This window comes from Carettochelys insculpta, chromosome 3 (assembly GCF_033958435.1).
Source record: "Carettochelys insculpta isolate YL-2023 chromosome 3, ASM3395843v1, whole genome shotgun sequence".
Taxonomy (NCBI): domain Eukaryota; kingdom Metazoa; phylum Chordata; order Testudines; family Carettochelyidae; genus Carettochelys; species Carettochelys insculpta.
In genome coordinates, this window is record NC_134139.1 from 79,974,457 (window position 1) to 79,993,092 (window position 18,636).

Consider the following 18,636-nt stretch of genomic DNA (forward strand, 5'->3'; position numbering starts at 1 on the left):
GCAATTAGTCTCTCTATGCCTTAGTTCATTTTGCAGGTGGGATAAGGCAGGAGGGTTTTGAACTTATAGCTATGAAGCACTTAGCACGAGCAAATTCTCCCAGGATTTACTTAATTAATGACTTTATTGATTCAATGTAGGAGAGATCTTCAGGAGAATCTGAATGAAGAGACAATAAGATTGTATTAGCTAAAAATAGGTGCTCCATGAACAAGGAAAAAGCTACTTCCTCAATCTCTAATGTGTTTCTGTAATTAAAGACTGTACCATATTGCATACATACAAGGGAAATGAATACAGACTCTTCAGGAGCCATCCCCACAGAGAAACTGAGCAGGCTTCCTCCAGCCTAGGGTGACAGGGACAAAGCTTGATTTTCCCTGTAAGGGCTGCCCTGGAGCAGGGGTGGGGCACTAGAACAATCGACAGCAGAGAGCCCCTCTCTCTTCTTGTAACAGTGATCCCCCTCTTTGGCACCCAGAAAATACGGAGAAGGAATACAGATGATTATTCAAACAGGCTACGTCTACACTACAGCGATCTTTTGAAAGAAGTCCTTCCAGAGGACATCCTCTGAAAACACTTTTTTTGAAAGAGCACATCTGCACACAAAAAAGCAGAGATTTAAAAAAAACTCACCTGCTCTTTCAAAAGAAGGCATCCACACAGCCCCCGCTCTTTCGAAAGAATGGGACAGGGAACGAAAAATCTGGCACCATGAGGACTGCTCTTTTTAAAAAAGGGCCTAGAGAGCGTCTACGCGTATTTTTTTCCCTAAAGAAGGCGCTCTTCCTGATCCAGGAGCCGAAGACGGCTTCCGGAAGAAGAGCTGTGTTCTTCTGCTCTCGGATTGAAAGATCGCATTGTGTGCGTGGATGCTCCATGTGTTCCTTCAAAAACGGACCAAATTTTCTGAAGGAACTTGCTAGTGTCACCATGCAGAGTAGACAAATGGCAGACTGGGGAATGGACAGCAGATTGGAACAGAGTCTGGTGGGAATGAGAACTGGGGCTGGCTTAGCTAGAAGGCTGGGACTGTGATCGAAGGTGGGAGGGTGAAGGCTATGAATGTCAGGGGGAGGGAGACTGGAACTGATTGTGCAAGGTCACTGGGACTGGGTATGGTAGGAGGAAAGATTGGAAGTGAAGGGGAGATTTGGACTCTGATAGTAAGATTGGAGAAGACAATGAGAACTGACTAGGCAAGAAGAAAGAAAGTCTGAGGACTAGGACTGGTCAGGTAAAGGAGAACAGGACTGGGACAAGAAGCCTAGATGGAGAAGGAACAGGAGCACACTCCCACTCTCTCCAGAGCTGGGGAGTGGCTCCCAACATTCTTGAATCTCTCTATTTCTATGATGTGAGATACACATTTTGCCAGCTGGTGTCCTCCCACTTAGTGCTGCTCCATACAGAGAATGACAACCTGCTGCTGCTATCAGATATGCCATTAGCGCGAGAGGCAGAGGTGAGAGCGATGAAACTAAAGGTTCCAACTCTGCAAATGACCCATGTGGATGTTAGTATGTGGCCCACATGATGGAATTTTTATTGTTTGAGATTTGTTTTTTTAACACACACACACACACACACACACTCTCTCTCTCTCTCTCTCTCTCTCTCTCCAGCAAAAGTTGGCAAATATGAAACCTTGGTTCTGGTCCCAATCCCCACTTTTGAACATGTATTACATGATCTCACTACTATTCTTCCCACTGGACACCTCGCTCATTTTAAACCTACTTTATCTATACATGGGAAATTTGACTACGCTGGAGAATCATGTTCTAACAGTCTCCTGAGACATGGCTTGGTTTCACCTCTGTAGCTGGTTTCTGAATTACATGTTTCCTAGGCCAGAATTATTAATCAAAACTGACCATCTGTCTTATTTATAAATCAAGCTACTCAGCAAAGTAGTATACTTTAGCCTCAGCCACACAGAACACATCACACCATTTTATTTGACAGTATAATAACATGTATCATATTGTCTACCTTGTGAACACAGGAGACCAACTGCATTTAAATGGTTAGTATTTGTTTTGTTTGGTTTTCTCAAATCACCAAACTTCTTCAGAATGCAAAACTAAATATGCAGAGAAAACTCTGAGTTACATCACTAATTTTGGATGATTCTCCTTCTTTGTATGCTTAGTTCCTCCAAACTGCGTACATATGCCTCTTGTCCTGACCCTCACAACATCTTCCTTCTTTTCTGTAATGTCCCCACATCTTTACTCCCACCACAGGCATTGATTGACCTTAGCTTATTTTAAATGTCTCTTGTGTTCAACCAACAGGTGTTGCTGGTGAGTGATTTATGGCCGACTCTCACCAAGAAAGATCACAGCTTGCCTTTAGATCTTAACAGCAACCATGTGCTCAAGTGCTTTTCTCAACTGTGTTAAGTTAGGATTTGAAACTGAAGCTATAAGCTAAGCATTTCTATGCTATCGTGGCAATCAAAAAATCTCTAAAACTTTCTAAAACATTCAGCTGAGACCAAACATAAGAATTTTCTGCCCAACAGAAGTTTTTTGAAAGTTACAAATGAGTGAAAACATTGGGTCATAGCAGAACTCCATATATAGTTTATAGGTTTAGCATCAACCAATGATAATACATAGGTCTCACAGATGAAATGAAGCTTTGCAATTGATTACTATGGGTGCAGGATCATAAACACAACATACAAGCACATGATATGTGTTTAGATACAGAAACAGCCGTATACCTTTGGCAATGCCCATTATATTTTTAATACTGATTTTTTTACCTGGCAACTGGGTCCCAGACCCACGAAAGTAAGGTTGAGTGCCTCTCCTCTGGAATCCTCTGTTCTGACTATGATACGTTGAAACAAAAGAAGTGTGTGCTTGCTGGAAGCTATGTCCCCTTCCTCCTTGCATTTCTAAGGAACAGCATTAACCAGCCGATATTGATTACATACAAAATTTTACGAACAAAAAGACAAAAATCATATTCTTCATTTTAGAAGTAACATTTTACAGAGATGTGCCACAATCCTCACAAGGAATTCTTGATTCCTTCAAACCAGCAAGCATGTCAACTCTCTTCACCCTCATAACTAAGTATGGTTCTGTGCATGTTGTCAAAGCTCAGTTTCTATCCATATTTATCCTGGTTACAAACTGCATAAGAGTGTTTAGGAACCATGCTAAAACTCCATTATGGTGGTAGTCAATAGCACACTTCTGGTTAACACAGCTATGTGTAAAAAAATAAAATCCTTGTCCATACTGGGAGCCTTAAATCATATTGAGAACAGTTAAACATGAATCCGTAAGTCATGGCAGATGCTAATGTGGCTTGACACTCCATTTATGAGCGGCTCTTATTGGACAAAAAAAAAAAAAGCAGTCAAGTACCACTTTAAAGACTAACAAAATAATTTATTAGGTGAGCTTTCGTGGGACAGACTCACTTCTCCAGACCACAGACATACCAGAACAGCGTCAATATTTAAGGCACAGAGAACCAAAAACAGGAATCAAGGTGGACAAATCAGAAAATAAATTCTCTCTCTGATTTGCTCACCTTGATAATATTTTTTTTTTTTTCTGATTTGTCCACCTTGATTCCTGTTTTTGGTTCTCTGTGCCTTAAATATTGACGCTGTTCTGGTCTGGCTATGGCCTGAAGAAGTGGGCCTGTCCCACGAAAGCTCACCTAATAAATTATTTTGTTCGGCTTTCAAGTACTACTTGACTGCTTTTTTGTTTTGATAGTATATAGACTAGCACGGCTTTCTCTCTTACATGGAAGTTTTAACACATTTTGATATATCCTTTTTTGTGTAAACAGTATAAAGTCTTTGAAAAGCATGTTCCCCCAAATGCCAATCTGGCAATGGAACAGAGATGTACTAATAGTGCCGCTGCTGGCGCTCCCCTCGGGCATAGTACAGAAGACATGACAGAAATCTTACAAAGCCACAAACATAAAGGTTATCAAGAAGCTTCTATCCACTTACAAAGACAACACAAAACAAAAGGCAGGGAGGGAAAAAAAGGATTCTTCTTATATTTTTGTATAAATATGATGAAAAGCTTGAGACCTGATTAAGTTTTTCCTCTTGTTGGGTGGTTAATGAATAAGATCAAAGGAACCACACCCATTTTTATTATCTGCATTTCATAAACAAATAGGCAAAGACTAAGTAATTGTGCAGCAACATTTTGATATGCATCAATTGTTATTACAGCTGATGCCAGGTCATAAGCTTTACACTAAGAAAGTTACAAAGCATTTGGAATCATCAGCATGCACAGACTGAACTGTGGAAAAAACATAAATGTGTGCTCAAAATGCTTCAATGTTGTTCCCCTGAAGAACACTTTCTGAAAGCAGAATGGGAAATCTTGAGTCATCTAATTGCTACAGAACAAAAATAGCTTTTGTCACTAATTACAATAGTCATTATTCTGACAGTAATCATTACTGTACTTACATTTTATTAGCTCTGTAACTGGATGCAAATATTATTTCACCTAACTTTGGAAAATCATGAAATTTCCTAAAATCTGGAAGCTTTGACTCAAATTCTTCCTTCAGTTAGTATCAGCAAGTTTTCCCTAGATTTACATAATTGACAAATTGCCTAAGGGAAGTGTTTAAAGGTATTAGATATAATCAATATAGTGCTTTTATTGTTAAAATTAACATGATGCCAACCTGTGATAAATCCATTCCCTCGTTGTCTGCTCTGAATTGTTCTCTTCTTTACCATGCAAGCCTTGCAAATGAGTGACTTCAGATTCTGGAACTGCATGTGCAAAGAGACCTGCAGATAGTGGGATTAAATCAACTACTGTGAAAAGTTCTTTTTCTCTTTTCAAGAGTAGCACCACTATATTACCTAAAATCAAAAGAATTTGGCTAGTCCTGCCTTGCACTATCTGTTGATTTGCCTTTTTCAAGAATTAAAGCTCAAACTATTCCATAATGAAAATATTCTCAGGACGAGGAAGAAAGAGGACATCTGTTCTCTTCCTTTCTTAATAATGTCCACTTTTCTTGCTCTACTCATATTTGTAAATTTCTTTACAACCCTTTCTTTCTATAACACTGTCTTGCCTTGGCAGACAGAGCTGACTAGACCTTACCTTAGGCAAGGATGGCTAAAGCAAATTGATAATGACTGATGTATGTGTTTATTACAGTGATGGAAACTGAATCAGTGAGAATCAAGTCTGTGCATTTTACTTCATATAATCCAAAAACCACTTGGCAGAATAACTTCACTCATATTTCAGATATGATAGCCTGACAGAATTGATATCAGATTAAAAGACTATAACCTAGATTAAAGGAGGAAGAAGATATATAAGCCAAAAACCTTGATTTGTTCTGATCCTATGGAATCCACTGATGGAAAGGTTCAATTGTCCAGAAGGCAAATAAAAGTCATTTAACTATGACCCAGTTCAGCAAGGTGCTCCATTTCCTGAAATTCCACTATTGCAAATGGGATTTGCTGACACTAATTACCTTGACAGGATCAGGACCTGTAGCAAGTAATGGTGAAAAGAGCATCTTTTCTCACCTTTTCAATAGCAGAACATCACCCTAGAATAACTTTTCTGAATACAATGCTGTAGCTCTCAGTACATCAGATTTATGATGCTCAAGAGAATTATGATGCTCAAGAGAATTATGATGCTCAAGAGAATCAGATTTATGATGCTCAAGAGAATTATGATGCTCAAGGGAAGACTGCTATAAAATAAAGTACTGAAAGATCTTGGCTCCCCACACTACATCAAACTGTGCCAGGAAAAAAGTACCCATTGTAACTATAAAGCTAACTCTATAATAGCAGCAACAACCAATCACATGAGCTTGTTGCAATGCCAATGTCCACAGCTAGACTGGCATTCCTAGGGAATGCATTCGCAAACAGATCTTGGCCTTCAGAACTAAAAAGATTTTATTAGCCTAGGAGCTCTAGCAGCCATAAAATCCTACCTTAAAAATATTCAAACTGCTCTAATAATTCAAGAGCCTAGACTGACTATTTTTCCACAGCAGAAGTGTTCACTCAGGGAATGTTTGGATTAAACTAAAATGAGTTTTAAAAACAAAAAGTACCCTACTGTACACATTAGTTGGTCAAGATGAGCTTTCTAGGGTTCAGTGCCCTGCCTACACTAAGGGGTTAAAATATGCTAGCTAACATATTTTTAAAACACAAAAAGAAACCCCAGCATTTCATAGATATTGTTTACAAGGGTCATCATCACCTTGAATGTGCTAAGTTTCCCAAAAGAAAATTAATTAACAGATCCACCACTTGTCTGTGACCTATTAGCAATTTTTTTGCAATTTTAAATTTAAATAGGAAAACATAAATGTATTTTGTGGGACAGAAGCAAGCAAACAACAGGAGAAAATTAAGTCTAATCCAAAAACCACTGAAATAAAAAAAGATTCTCATTGACTTTAACAGGATTTTGACAAGGCTGTGTAGACCCAACCCCGCAACTGACAATGTGGAAAAACACCTACACCTGTTTGGGACCATCCTCAAGACAGGTGGAGTTCAACCACATAATCAGTTCCAGGACTGGGATCTAAATGTCTTCAAAGGAAAAACAGTGAAACTCACTACACACAAAATGCTCTCCAACAGACTAAGTAAGCAAACTTGAAAAGCAGAAAATAATTTCCCTAATACCTTTTGTTTATTTTGTTCTTACGTAATACTTGCAATAATATCAGATAAAACATTCAAAGACAGGTGTGATTGTAAGTGCATGATGGGTAACATTTCCAAAAATCTAAGTAATTTAGAAATTTCAGTCCCAAATTCAAAAGTGACATAGGCAGTTGGGATCCTCAGTTTCACTTTCAGTGAGATTTAGCCTCCCAAGTGCCTAAATCACGTCCGAAAATGTGATTTAGGCTCTTAAGTTACTTACAGTCAGATTTACAAAGGCAGTTGAGTGCTTAAAGATGCCATTAGGCATCTACTGAGATTTTCAAAAGCGTTTGGTGTCCAGCTCCCATTGATTTGCATCTGTAGGCACCTACATACCTTTAAAAATCTGGCCCTATGGAACTTTTATTCACTGTGTTCCTTTAAAGAACTTTTACAAATTTCTGTGAAATGCTGATAGCAGAAGTTCTCAGGAACTCTTTAATAGTAGAAACTGCAAGACATTTTATAATTCTTATTTTTAAACAGACCGATTTTGTATCTTATAGCGTTTTACTGCTTCTGAAATAATAATAAAAGTAAAATTAATAATAATAATAAAAGTAAAATTGTAACCTCCCCAGTAGCCTCAACATTAATATTATTTGCATGGGGGCCACATGGCAGGGGAGCTAGCTAGAGAAGTTGCAAGTGATTAAATGAGACCACTGTAAACCTCCATTTTAAATATTTTTAAACTGTTTCTAGTTGATTGATAGTTTTTTCAAGAAAGAATGCATGATTTTGAAAGATGCATATTTACTCACGTTGCCTTCCAAAAGCTCCTCTAAAGAACACCCTCTGTGTGACTGCTGATATTTCTCTTGAAAAAGTTTTCCATCAAACACCTTCCAGGGCATCAAATCATCCATACTCAGTGGAAAGCCACAGGCACTACTGGCCATAATTAAAGTTGTAAGTCCACGGATGAAGAGAGAACCGAGTTGTACTGCTCTGGAATCAACCTGAGCAAGCTGTTAAAATTAAAAACATAGACACCAGAGAGTTGAAGTGAACTTCTGAGTGATGAGTACACCGTTAACACAAACAATACCAAGCACAGACCTCTCTGCACCACACAATGTTTCCTGAAGCTGGCTGTAGGCCAGGGAAAGTCTGATATTATCATCATCTACCCCCAGAGGGGTTAAAGAGGTTTGTAGCATTATCATGTTTTTTATTTGCATATCGAGGTTTTAATTCACTGAAGTAAAGGACTTTGTGAAATTTGTTTACAGGAAGGTAGGAGTCCAATACCATATGAAAATTTTAAAAACTTAAAACTAAAAATTGATTCAGTGAAAGACCAAAGGAATTTGTAAAGTTGATTATAATGTTTACACTACTCCTTAAACATCAGGAGTTCCCAGTAGGGATTCTTTTTAGTGTAATTTAAAGCTTTTATCTGAAATGATTGATTCATAGACTTTTCATAACTGGGTGAAATAGGAAATGTTACCACATTTCATGAAGAACATACAAGCTAAGCTAAGATTTGAAGGAACTGGGTTAATGGTGCTCAAACTGTAGGAATTTTTTAAACACTGTGAGACTTCTCTGCCAGCAGTCCAAAGGTCAAATAATTTCTCTTCAACGTAGATTCCTTCAGGAAAAAGAAACACCGGAAATGACAGAGAACCATCTAAGAAATACAAACTGAACCTAAAACCTCGCAGCCAGGGTAAACTTATGGCAAGGGATTTTGCCTGCTGCCATGCCAGAGTACAAAAGCTCTAAGAGCTCTGAAGCCAGCATATCCTCTGACTTGGGCTGTGAATGGGAAGGTTGAGACTGTCTTCTGAGCAATGTCTTCTCCACAGGTCTTGGCACAGGAGCATACCAGGGCAGGAGGTCTTCATTCTTGGCAATGTCACCATGGATAGAACAAAGCACATGGAGGTTTCCATAACAATCCATCTGCCCTAGTTCCAAATTTACACCAGGGGCTGCAGTGTCTCTCAGAGCAGCCCAGATTAGTGAGGGCAGAAAGGGGGCTTAAAGCCATCATTGTCTACCCTCCCTTCAACAGGTCTGACAGTGCTCTGCTTAAGGGGCAACACAGAATCCTCGTCATTATCACTAACTATGAGAGTTGAGTAACAGAGAGGGAGCCGTGATAGTCTATATACTATCAAAACAAAAAAGCAGTCCACTAGCACGTTAAAGACTAACCAAATAATTTATTAGGTGATGAGCTTTTGTGGGACAAACCCACTTCTTCAGACCATAGCCATACCAGAAGAGACTCAATATTTAAGTTCACCTAATAAATTATTTGGCTAGTCTGTAAAGTGCTACTGGACTGCTTTTTTGTTTTAATGAGAGTTTAGTAAGGCTTGAAGGATCCCAAAGAGATTCAGAAGTTACATACACACACAGCACCTCTGGAAAACAACTGGAGCAAAGATAACAGCACAGAACACACGGAGCTGCACTGGATTTTTGCCAAAGGGACAGCATAGCAAAACCAAAGACTCTTCATCAGAAGCAAATCGGGCCTCAGATTGATGGTCTCATCCAGAGAATCAATGCACAGTAAAATATACGGAACATTATGTAGCTAGCTCCTGAGGGTGAAGCGTTTCTAAGTAATCCCTATTATTATGCACTAAAGCATGTTGTGTAATTCAATTAGATGAAATAGAAGTTTACCCTGTTAGTTTATCCTATTCAAATACCATTCTCAGAGGAAGAAAAACAAACAAACTTGAATCATTTAGAATGAAAGTTGTCTCAATGACACGCCAAGAAAATGGGTACTGCTCCTTATAACTGCTTTTGAATTACATATAATTGTTATTTAACAAAATGCACCTTGTCATCTTTAAAATGAAACTCGCTTTATTTTTTTATTATGAAATAAGATTTGGTAAGAGTAGAAAGAGGGGGGAAACATTGTTGCAAATCTTCAGGACTCCCTCCAGGGTCAACATAATTCCAGCTGAGGAACCTCCCAGAAATCTACTATACTTCAACAAGCTTTTAAACACCTTACAGAGAATAATTTTGCATTACAATATGCTAAGTGTAAGTATAGATCACGTTCCTAGCAGCAGAGATATAAACAGAATGGGAATATTGAACCAAATTAACAGAATTGCAAAGGCTAATAATATTGTAAACAACTACACCTCTGCCAAATTTTATGACACCTTCCCTTCTCTGTTGTTGTTCTATTAATTTTAGATCAATGCAAAAAACAAACAAAAAAACTCCTACAGTACACTTCACATCGAGAATTCTCAATTGCCATCCTTCTGAGAGTACTTCCTAGAACTAATGTTCAGAAATATAATATTAAAAGACAAAACCTTTCACAAAGCACGATGAAAATAACCTTCAATAAAGTATACCTATTACAGAAGAAAACTTCTTGTTTAGACTCATGCAGGACAGTTTTAACTTGCAGACCTGAAAAGAACAGTAAACACTGCTGTATATGAGGAACAACAATTTGTCATCTTCTTACTCAATACATCTGTTCCTGTATGGATTCTGATTCATATCTGCATAATTTACTTATCAAAATACATTGTATTTAACTTTTACTCCCATTAGCAGATGAAGAACTAGAACAGCTATTTGGAAATATTATTAATACAGTGTGGGAGCTGGATTCCATTTTGGCTCAATGTCTCATTGACAGAATAGATATTTAATGTCTTGATCCTAAAAAGTTCTATGCATCTGCTGACTTACAGGCAAGTGACAGTTCAAGGTGGCTAGCCACATCAGTAAAATTAAGCACATGCATAAGTTTTTGCAGAATTTGGGCATAAATTTAAATTGGAGATTTTTTAAGATGGTTTATGATGAACAAGTTAAAAACAGTATAATTATCTTTGGAGGTACCAGGCTGAATTTTATCGTCATCAGAATAAAAATCTTCACACCACAATTCTATGTGTACATATGCTCATTTTCCAGAGTATAACCATGGTTTTGTAAACAAGAGTTGGGGACATGCACCCACCATCATTGGTACACAGATTTTACCATACCAAAAGCAGAACTGATCATCAACAATTTAGCCACTGATCTCAATTTAAATCAGCAGTTTATTAATCTCAGTAATAAGAACGTATCCTATACTAAAGTAAATGTGATCTTTAATGCCTGAGGCTTTTAGTTCATTTTCTAAACTAAAATAGGGTACCTCCAGCAAAATTATCGTTTTTCTAGTAACAGAGAGGTAGCCGTGTTCGTCTATTTTCTAACAAAACAAAACAAAACCAAAACAAAGCACAAGTCGTGTAGCACTTTAAAGACTAACAAAATGATTTATTAGGTGATGAGCTTTTGTGGGACAGACCCACTTGTTCAGATCAAAAGTATTTCCAAAACAGACTGACAGTTATAGTAAAAAGGTCCAAAAAAAAAAAAAAAGCAATAAAACTTGACAAATCAAATTCATAGAAATAAAACTTGACAAATCAAATTCACAGAAATGAAAGAGTGGGGTGAGGGGTGGAGATGTTAAGTGTCTTGCCTGAGGTAAGTACGAACATGTGCAGTACTGGAAATGCTATTCATCTGCAGAAGTGGATCCGTCCCATGAAAGCTCATCACCGAATAAATCATTTTGTTAGTCGTTAAAGTGTTACATGACTGCTGTTTTGTTTTGTTTTTCTAGTGTGGTTTATTCACATCCACTGCTCTCAAAAGTACTCATCCCTTCACACCCTAATCCAACTCTCCTGTTTTGTCTATTTTTCAGACATGGGGAAGAGAACAAAATGAAAAGTTCACTAACCTAAATACTGTGAACAAATTTTATTGCACCAATATCAGTGAATCACGCCAGAGCAGCCCATCTACTCCCACTTTTCATGCCGAGATCTTTAATGAAATCATTCTTAAGAAAATCCATTATAAGTTGAACCTCCTCTTAACCTGGAACTCTCTTGTCCCACAACATCCACAACCCAGCATGGTTTTAGTTAGCCAAACAACCACTTGTCATGGGTGTGGCCAAGTTTCCTGTGGTCCCATAAAGTTTGTTTACAATCACCAGCCCTGGCTCTCTGTGTTCTGTGTTATTATTTAGCTGTAATTTAAAATGTCTTCTAAGAGCCCAGTAAGCAGTGGAAGTATTGTTAATGAGCTAGACAGTATTGACCTCTCGTTGTCCAGTAACTTCTCTCGTTCGGCACCAGTCAGGTCCCCAGGGTGCCAGATTAGAGCGATTTAACCTGTACGTTAAAAAAAAGAACTGTTTGAATTTTCTAAATTACAAATGGAAATCAACATTGACAAGAGAGAATGATTGTTAGCACAGTGAGGTCTTTCTTTTAACAAGCAGGAAATGCAGTCACTCAAGAGTAGTCCCCCTCTCCTCACGTCTGGAAACTTAAAAATAAAATGAAAAGCATAGCGAGGCTGCAATGAGTCAACACACATGGCAAACCACAAACTGTTTTTGCCATGGGAATATTCACAAATTTTTGGTGTCAGCAAGGCAAAGATAACACAGTGAGGATAAGCAGAAGATTCCAGAAGAAAAGACAGGCCTGTCATCAAGGGCACTGTACCCTACAAAACACTTCCTTTTGGAAATTGCATTTGTCCTTTTCATTATTTTTATGCACACAAGACTTCCCTACATGATGTGGGATAGTCTGATGTAAGTTCAAATACAAGGATTTTGCTGTTGCGCCTGCCATCAACTGAGGACACCTGTAGGAAGGTGCGGGAGCAGTGTATGGCTACGTCTGCACTACGAGATAAAATCAAATTTACTAATATCGATTTTGTAACTCTGGAATTTATACATTCAATTTTGAGCATCCTCACTTAACAAAGTTGACTTACTGCAGCCACACTCAATTGGCAACCATCGACTGTTGCAGTAGTGCATTGTGGGAACCCATCCCACAGTTCCCTCATCCCCATAGGATTCTAAGTACGCTCGCCGGTCCTTGACATCCTCTTCCCACGTTGCATTGTCCTCATTCCCCTCCCATGGAAAACAAACGTCCATTTTTCCCGTCACAAGGAAGGTGGAGTAGGGCATCAACAAAGGTGGCAAAGTTAACAGAAATCTCTTTCTTCTGTAACCGAGTTAAAGGATTTCATAAAAAGGATTTCAGGAAGCGTGTGTCAACTAACCATCCACTGACTGTCCCCACTCCCGTGATTGCATCCAATCCTTTAAAATAACAGAGGGACCATAAAAATCTTGAAGAAAGAGCTGATGGTAATGTTTTTTGAAAAAAGAGTTGCTGGGGGGAGGGTATTTGGCTTTCCAATGCACTACACGGTTTCTGTGCACGGGCTGTGTTCTCAACTGGCCATCCACCAACTGTCCCCCTTCCCTTGACTGCATCTGATCCCTGAAAATAACACAGGGACAGTATGTATTCTCAGCTGGCCCTTCACCCACTCTGCCCTGGGTAAAGGGGTGCAAAGTTAGAAGAAAGAAGATAGCAAGGGCTAGGAAAAAAGATTTGTGTCTTCTCTCTTCCCTACACAGACACGGCCAACACGGGGCACAGCAGTGAAATTTCATATACTGCACTTATAATGGAAACAGGAATCTCACCTGGTCTTCCACCCACTCACTGTTCCCTGTGTTTTTAGGGGGGCTCAAAGCATGAAGAAAGAGGATCGGAAAGGTTAGGAAAAAGATTATATAACTGAAATAGCAAAGATTTCGCAAAAAGCAGAAGATGTCTGCAATGGGCAGCAAGCCCCCCAAAAATATTTTTGGCAGGGGTGGGGGCTGTAGTCTGCGGCTGCAGAGCTGGTTGAAATATTCCACCACTCCTGAATATCTTAGCCAATGGGCATGATTTCCCCCCTGTGGCAGAAAGACCCTGAAAATATTTGGGGGGGGGGGCAGCTGAAGTAGTCCCTCCGAATATCTTAGTCACCAGTGAATATTTCCACCCCAGCAGCTGCAAGCCCCTGAAATTCTTTCCCGCCATTGGAGCCCTAACTGTGCTGAAGCCAGGATAAGGTGCGGCCTGGCAGCACGGTCAGCACCAAATGGCAGGTACATCCTTTTATTGGGGCAGGGGCTACCCATGTGATGTGGCTGAGCATGGGAAAGACCCCAACTGCATAGTACCTGTGGGGGAAGGAGCTGAGTTTGTGCACAAATGTAAACTGCTGATAAGAAGTTTCTTGGCTTCTTATGCAAGCATGACCCCCGCAACAGCTTTGCTGCTACATGGTGCGGCGGGGCATCAGCTGGCACGAGGCCGCACAGAAAAAAAATATGAAGCGTGGAGCTAGAGCCACGAACTCCGTGCTGGGGATATTTGTAATGGGCAGATGCACTCACAGCGCTAATAGCAAAGAAAGAGACATTTCTCGGACTCTCATACAAACATGAGCCCACTGCCACAGGCTTCCTGCTCCCGCTTTGAAATACGTGGTCTTCCTGTTACCTAACTCCTGCGCACCTGGAGAGCAGCAGCTAGAGCGGAGCACTGTGGGCCACTGTGGGTTTCATACGGGACACCTCTGGAAGCTAATAAATTCAATTTTAAGACATGGCGCTTCCACACTGGCCTTGATTTAAACTTTTGAATTTGAGCTTGATACTACACCCAGCAGGTACCAACAATATTATGATATCAATATTAGTATCTCTAAATCGAGCTAATGGTATTTACAGTGAAGACAGTCACGTGGTAACTTAGAGCTAACTGCCTTGAATTTGAATTTATCTTGTAGTATAGATGCAGCCTATGAAAACTGTTCCTCTTGCCTCAGATGCTTGTGCTGTAATTCTGCCACTGCTCTTACCAACAGCAGTTTCCGACACACTAACGTTCTGGGGGAAACACTGACTTCCAAATTTATCAACGTTAATTGCAGACTTAAAAGTGAACTTAAGAGTTCATTCACTTTTATTATCACTGTAACTGTGGTTGTTGAAACTGCTTTTAGGAGGCCTACTCTTGAACTATGCTGTATATTAAATCTAACTTTAAAGAGAGATACAAAATATTATGCTGCCCTGCCCAGAATCAGTAAGATGGAACACTCATTTGGTCAGCTTGAGAAATCTGATTTCTGTTGCCATCTCCAATGGCTCTCACGTCAGATCTTCTTCTGTTCTACAAACATAAGCTTTGATCCCTGATAATGGTTGGCATGGGCAGATACCGCGGTCCATGGGAAGCACCACTAACAGGAATTCCGCTTCACAATGATGGGAAGAACCAACATTGAAGGCTCAAAAAGGAATTGGCATCTGCATAGGAGCAGGAGTGCAGACATTGAACAGTCTGTGGGAGGAGAGCCTCAGACTGTATATTTGTCTGAAGTTATTCTAGAGATTTTTTTGACAGTTTTGGCCAATCTTTTGGGGTGCAGGGGATAGTTTTGGATTTGGAATGGATTTCTAATTCCAACTGTCTTAGCCTATTAAATTCCTGAACCAGTGGCTAATGTCAGCCGAGTAACTACTGATAACGAGGCTATCTGGGGGAGGAGACAAAAATCTGTTGATCAATGTGGAATTATTACTCTTCCAGTTCTAGATTAGGAAAAAAGAGGGGAAACTTGTACAAACGTGACTGAACTATCTAGGTCAACTCAATTAAGGCAATAAAACAGACAAACTTGTCGCAGATGTAGCAATATTTTCACCCAGCCAAGTTGAAAGTAGTTTTAGATGGTAATCAATATCATCTTGTTCAGATTTTGAAGATGCAAACCTGTCTTTGGATTTTTGGGGCAGATTTTCAGCCTCTTCTTACATGGACATAAGAAATCGTATTCTGCAGGTGCACATTCCTGCCCAGGTCTACTATTTTATCTTGCACATTTATCTTTCCCTTATCTTGTATTTTCTTCCTCTTAGACTGGGAAGGTAGCCATGTGTGGCCTATACTCTATTTTAAAAATTAAATATACACAAACAAGCAAGAGACTACCAAAAATACTTGAATAGTCTATAGCTCTTATTCATATTTTAATGGACATCAAAGCTGTGCCCATAAAGCAGCATGCTGCTTATCTATATACAAAAGAAAATTCAACAACAGATACTATTCAGATTCCAGGACAAGTTAGTACCTGCTCATTCCTGATTAAATCAATCAATCAATGCAAGAGAAGTGATTAAAACAAATGAAATCTATTTCAAGTACCTTAAAGGGCTGGAATTCAAACCAAATGATGGTGATCAGAATCTGGAGGTATCACTTTTCTAAGCAAACTGGTTCTTTTATTCAGATTAATCTGAGCTCGACCAGTCTATTACAACCATGGTTTTCAACCTGTGGCCGGGGGACCTGTGAGGGTCCACAGACTATGTTTAAGATTTCCCAAGGGGTCTGAACTGACATTCAACACAAATAAACAAAGCCAAAAATCACTATGCTAGAGTTTCTGTTCTATGTTGCCACTTATGAAACAGTACTGCATTTTACATTTCCAGCCCATCTTTAACATAATGATTCAATAATTAACTGTACTCAACCTATGCTTAGGCAACAAATACAGTGAAGTGCATCATATCTTAAAACCTGCATTTAAAAAAGGCAAATCTGAGCTTTGCTCTTCATGGAAAATGCTGAGAGGGGTCAACATAAAGTATGTTTGAAATACAGACACACAAACTATCATCTGATACAAAGCAAGAGACACCATTTCGCATAGTTAAAGTCTCAACACTGGAAAACAAACACCACTGAGAACAAATCTTATGAGTGTCAATAAGAAATTAATTTAGAATTAACTTAGAATTCATCCTGGTTTCCATCAGTGCAAATTCTTAGTGTAGACTGGCAAAGCTGACAAACCACCATCACCTGTGGCTGGGCAATTTACCTTGTTTTTGAGTAGAGATAAAGTACCATGTTGTGCATGGAAGTTTGCCCTGTCTGTAATCGGGGTTTGGATCAGTGCTCTTACACAGCTGGCAGGCCATCCACAGCTGAAACTCCATATGTACAGATATGAGAGAGATATTTTGGAGCATAAGCCTTCGTGGGCAAAGATCCGCTTCATCAGATGATCATCTGATGAAGAGGGTCTTTGCCCACGAAAGCTTATACTCCAAAATATCTGTTAGTCTATAAGGTGCCACAGGACTTCTTGTTGTTCTCGAAGATACAGACTAACACAGCTACCTCTCTGATAGATATGAGAGAGTTAAGTATAAGATGAGTGTATCTCCCAGTCCCAACTATGGGACAGGGAGATCTGGGGGGAGGGATGGCTCCTCCCGGCTCCACAAAGCCCTGGGGAACTGGGAAGGAGGTGGCAGCTGCTGGCCCATCCCAGAAGCTTCAGGGAAGTAGCAGCCACCCCCGCTTCCCTGAGGCTCAAGGAAGTGACGCCTTCCACCAGCTGCGCCTGCGCAGCTGCTGGTAGAAAAGGTCAGCGAGGGAGGGCCCAAATACAGGACAATTAGTCTCTTTTAAAAAAATAAGTCAGGCCGCCTTTTTGGCATCCCCAGTACGGGACAGATGGTCATGCTATTTAAGTAGCCTTCCTCCACCTGAAAAAATTCCATAGCATACTGCAAATCACTTGGTAATGGAGATAGAGATGGCACAGGGACACTTCAGATCTGAGTACCTAAGGCCTTACCCACACAAGATTTATTTTGTGAAGACATGCCATTGTTATTTCGTTTGAGTCAGCTCCACAGTAGGAGCACTAGACAAAAACAAGACTCTGGTGATCACCTGAACTTAAATGTACCATGCATGACACAGCAAGCTGGGCTGAGAAGAATTTCGATGACTCAAAGCCAGGTCCTCAACTGATGAAACTGAAATCAATGGAATGATACTAATTTATACCATATGAGGACCTGGCCCATGGCACTTAAACAATGCACCAATGGCTGCCTGAAGCCTTGTCTGTACCACAGAGAGCTCTGATAAAGCTGAAATGGGGGTATGAATGGTAGGGGATTTTAGTGTAGAGACAGCCTAGTCAAGATGGTAACTTTAGTTGGCATCTATCAGCTTTATGCAACAGACTGTTGAAAGGGTTATATTTCACCCACTTCCTTGACCTGTCAGCATGAAAAAGCCAGTATTTTGAAAACATGCTTATGGTTGATTTTGATAAAAGACTACAACTTAAGCTACTCTCTTCCTGCTTAGACCAGGAGGTGCAAAGGCAGCTTGACTGAAAAGAGGAGGAGGTCCCTGTGCAGGCATCTGGTGGAACAGGAAACTAGAAAAACCAGTTATTAATTGTTCCTAATGCTTCCTAGTAAATATTTAATAGTAAACAGCTCAACTGGTTGGTGTTTATATGCTAAGTGAGGCATATTTACTTGGTTTTACAGGCTGGTGGTGTAAATGGATACTAGCTGAACACAACTGCTATTTACATTAAGCTAAAAACCTCAAGTGAATATAAACAAAACTGCAAACAGTGCTTTGCCTTGGGTGTGCTATTAAAAAGGAAATCAAAACAAAGCAAGAAAACACTACAAATATGGTATTGTTTATTAAACAACCACTAGGTAAAATTACATTTAGGGATCATAAAAGGCTTGCTTTTAGTTTCTGATTTCGTGCTCAACAACACATCTTCTTCAGGGAGCTCCCTCTGACATGTACCATAAATGCTTATTATAAATAGAATTCACTGCAGCTTAAAAAGACAGATGTTTGCTAGTACCCAGTTCAACTCTTAAAATTCTAAGTGATTATATAGTTTTGATATTGACAACATGAGAGGCTTTCAGGGCTGAGATCGGAAAAGATATCGGTATGGGTTCCTTTTCTTTTCCACTTATATAACAACAGTAATATCAAATCTTGCTCAGATCTGATCCAGAATTTATATTGGGGTAGTGGCAATACAAAACACGTCTATATAATATTTGCATAAACTTACACAGATAACATATGTAGGCTAACCATCTGTTTAGCAGCTATACTCAGCCCATAAAAAAGAACACATTCACTCTCCATTCAATGATTTTTGTGCTC

The 18,636-nt window shown here is 39.5% G+C and overlaps 1 protein-coding gene across 12 annotated transcripts in view; it reads right to left on the reverse strand.

Annotated features, from left to right (window-relative positions):
- Positions 1-18,636, reverse strand: part of FAM120B (family with sequence similarity 120 member B) — a 155,632-nt gene that overhangs the window by 91,015 nt on the left and 45,981 nt on the right. For all 12 annotated transcript variants that reach the window (XM_074990207.1, XM_074990208.1, XM_074990210.1 and 9 more), the window contains exons 8-10: positions 7,489-7,695; positions 4,699-4,807; positions 2,780-2,914 (exon numbers count right to left, since the gene is read on the reverse strand). In XM_074990207.1, the coding sequence (XP_074846308.1) occupies positions 2,780-2,914; positions 4,699-4,807; positions 7,489-7,695 (451 nt within the window). The remainder of the gene's footprint in view (positions 1-2,779; positions 2,915-4,698; positions 4,808-7,488; positions 7,696-18,636) is intronic.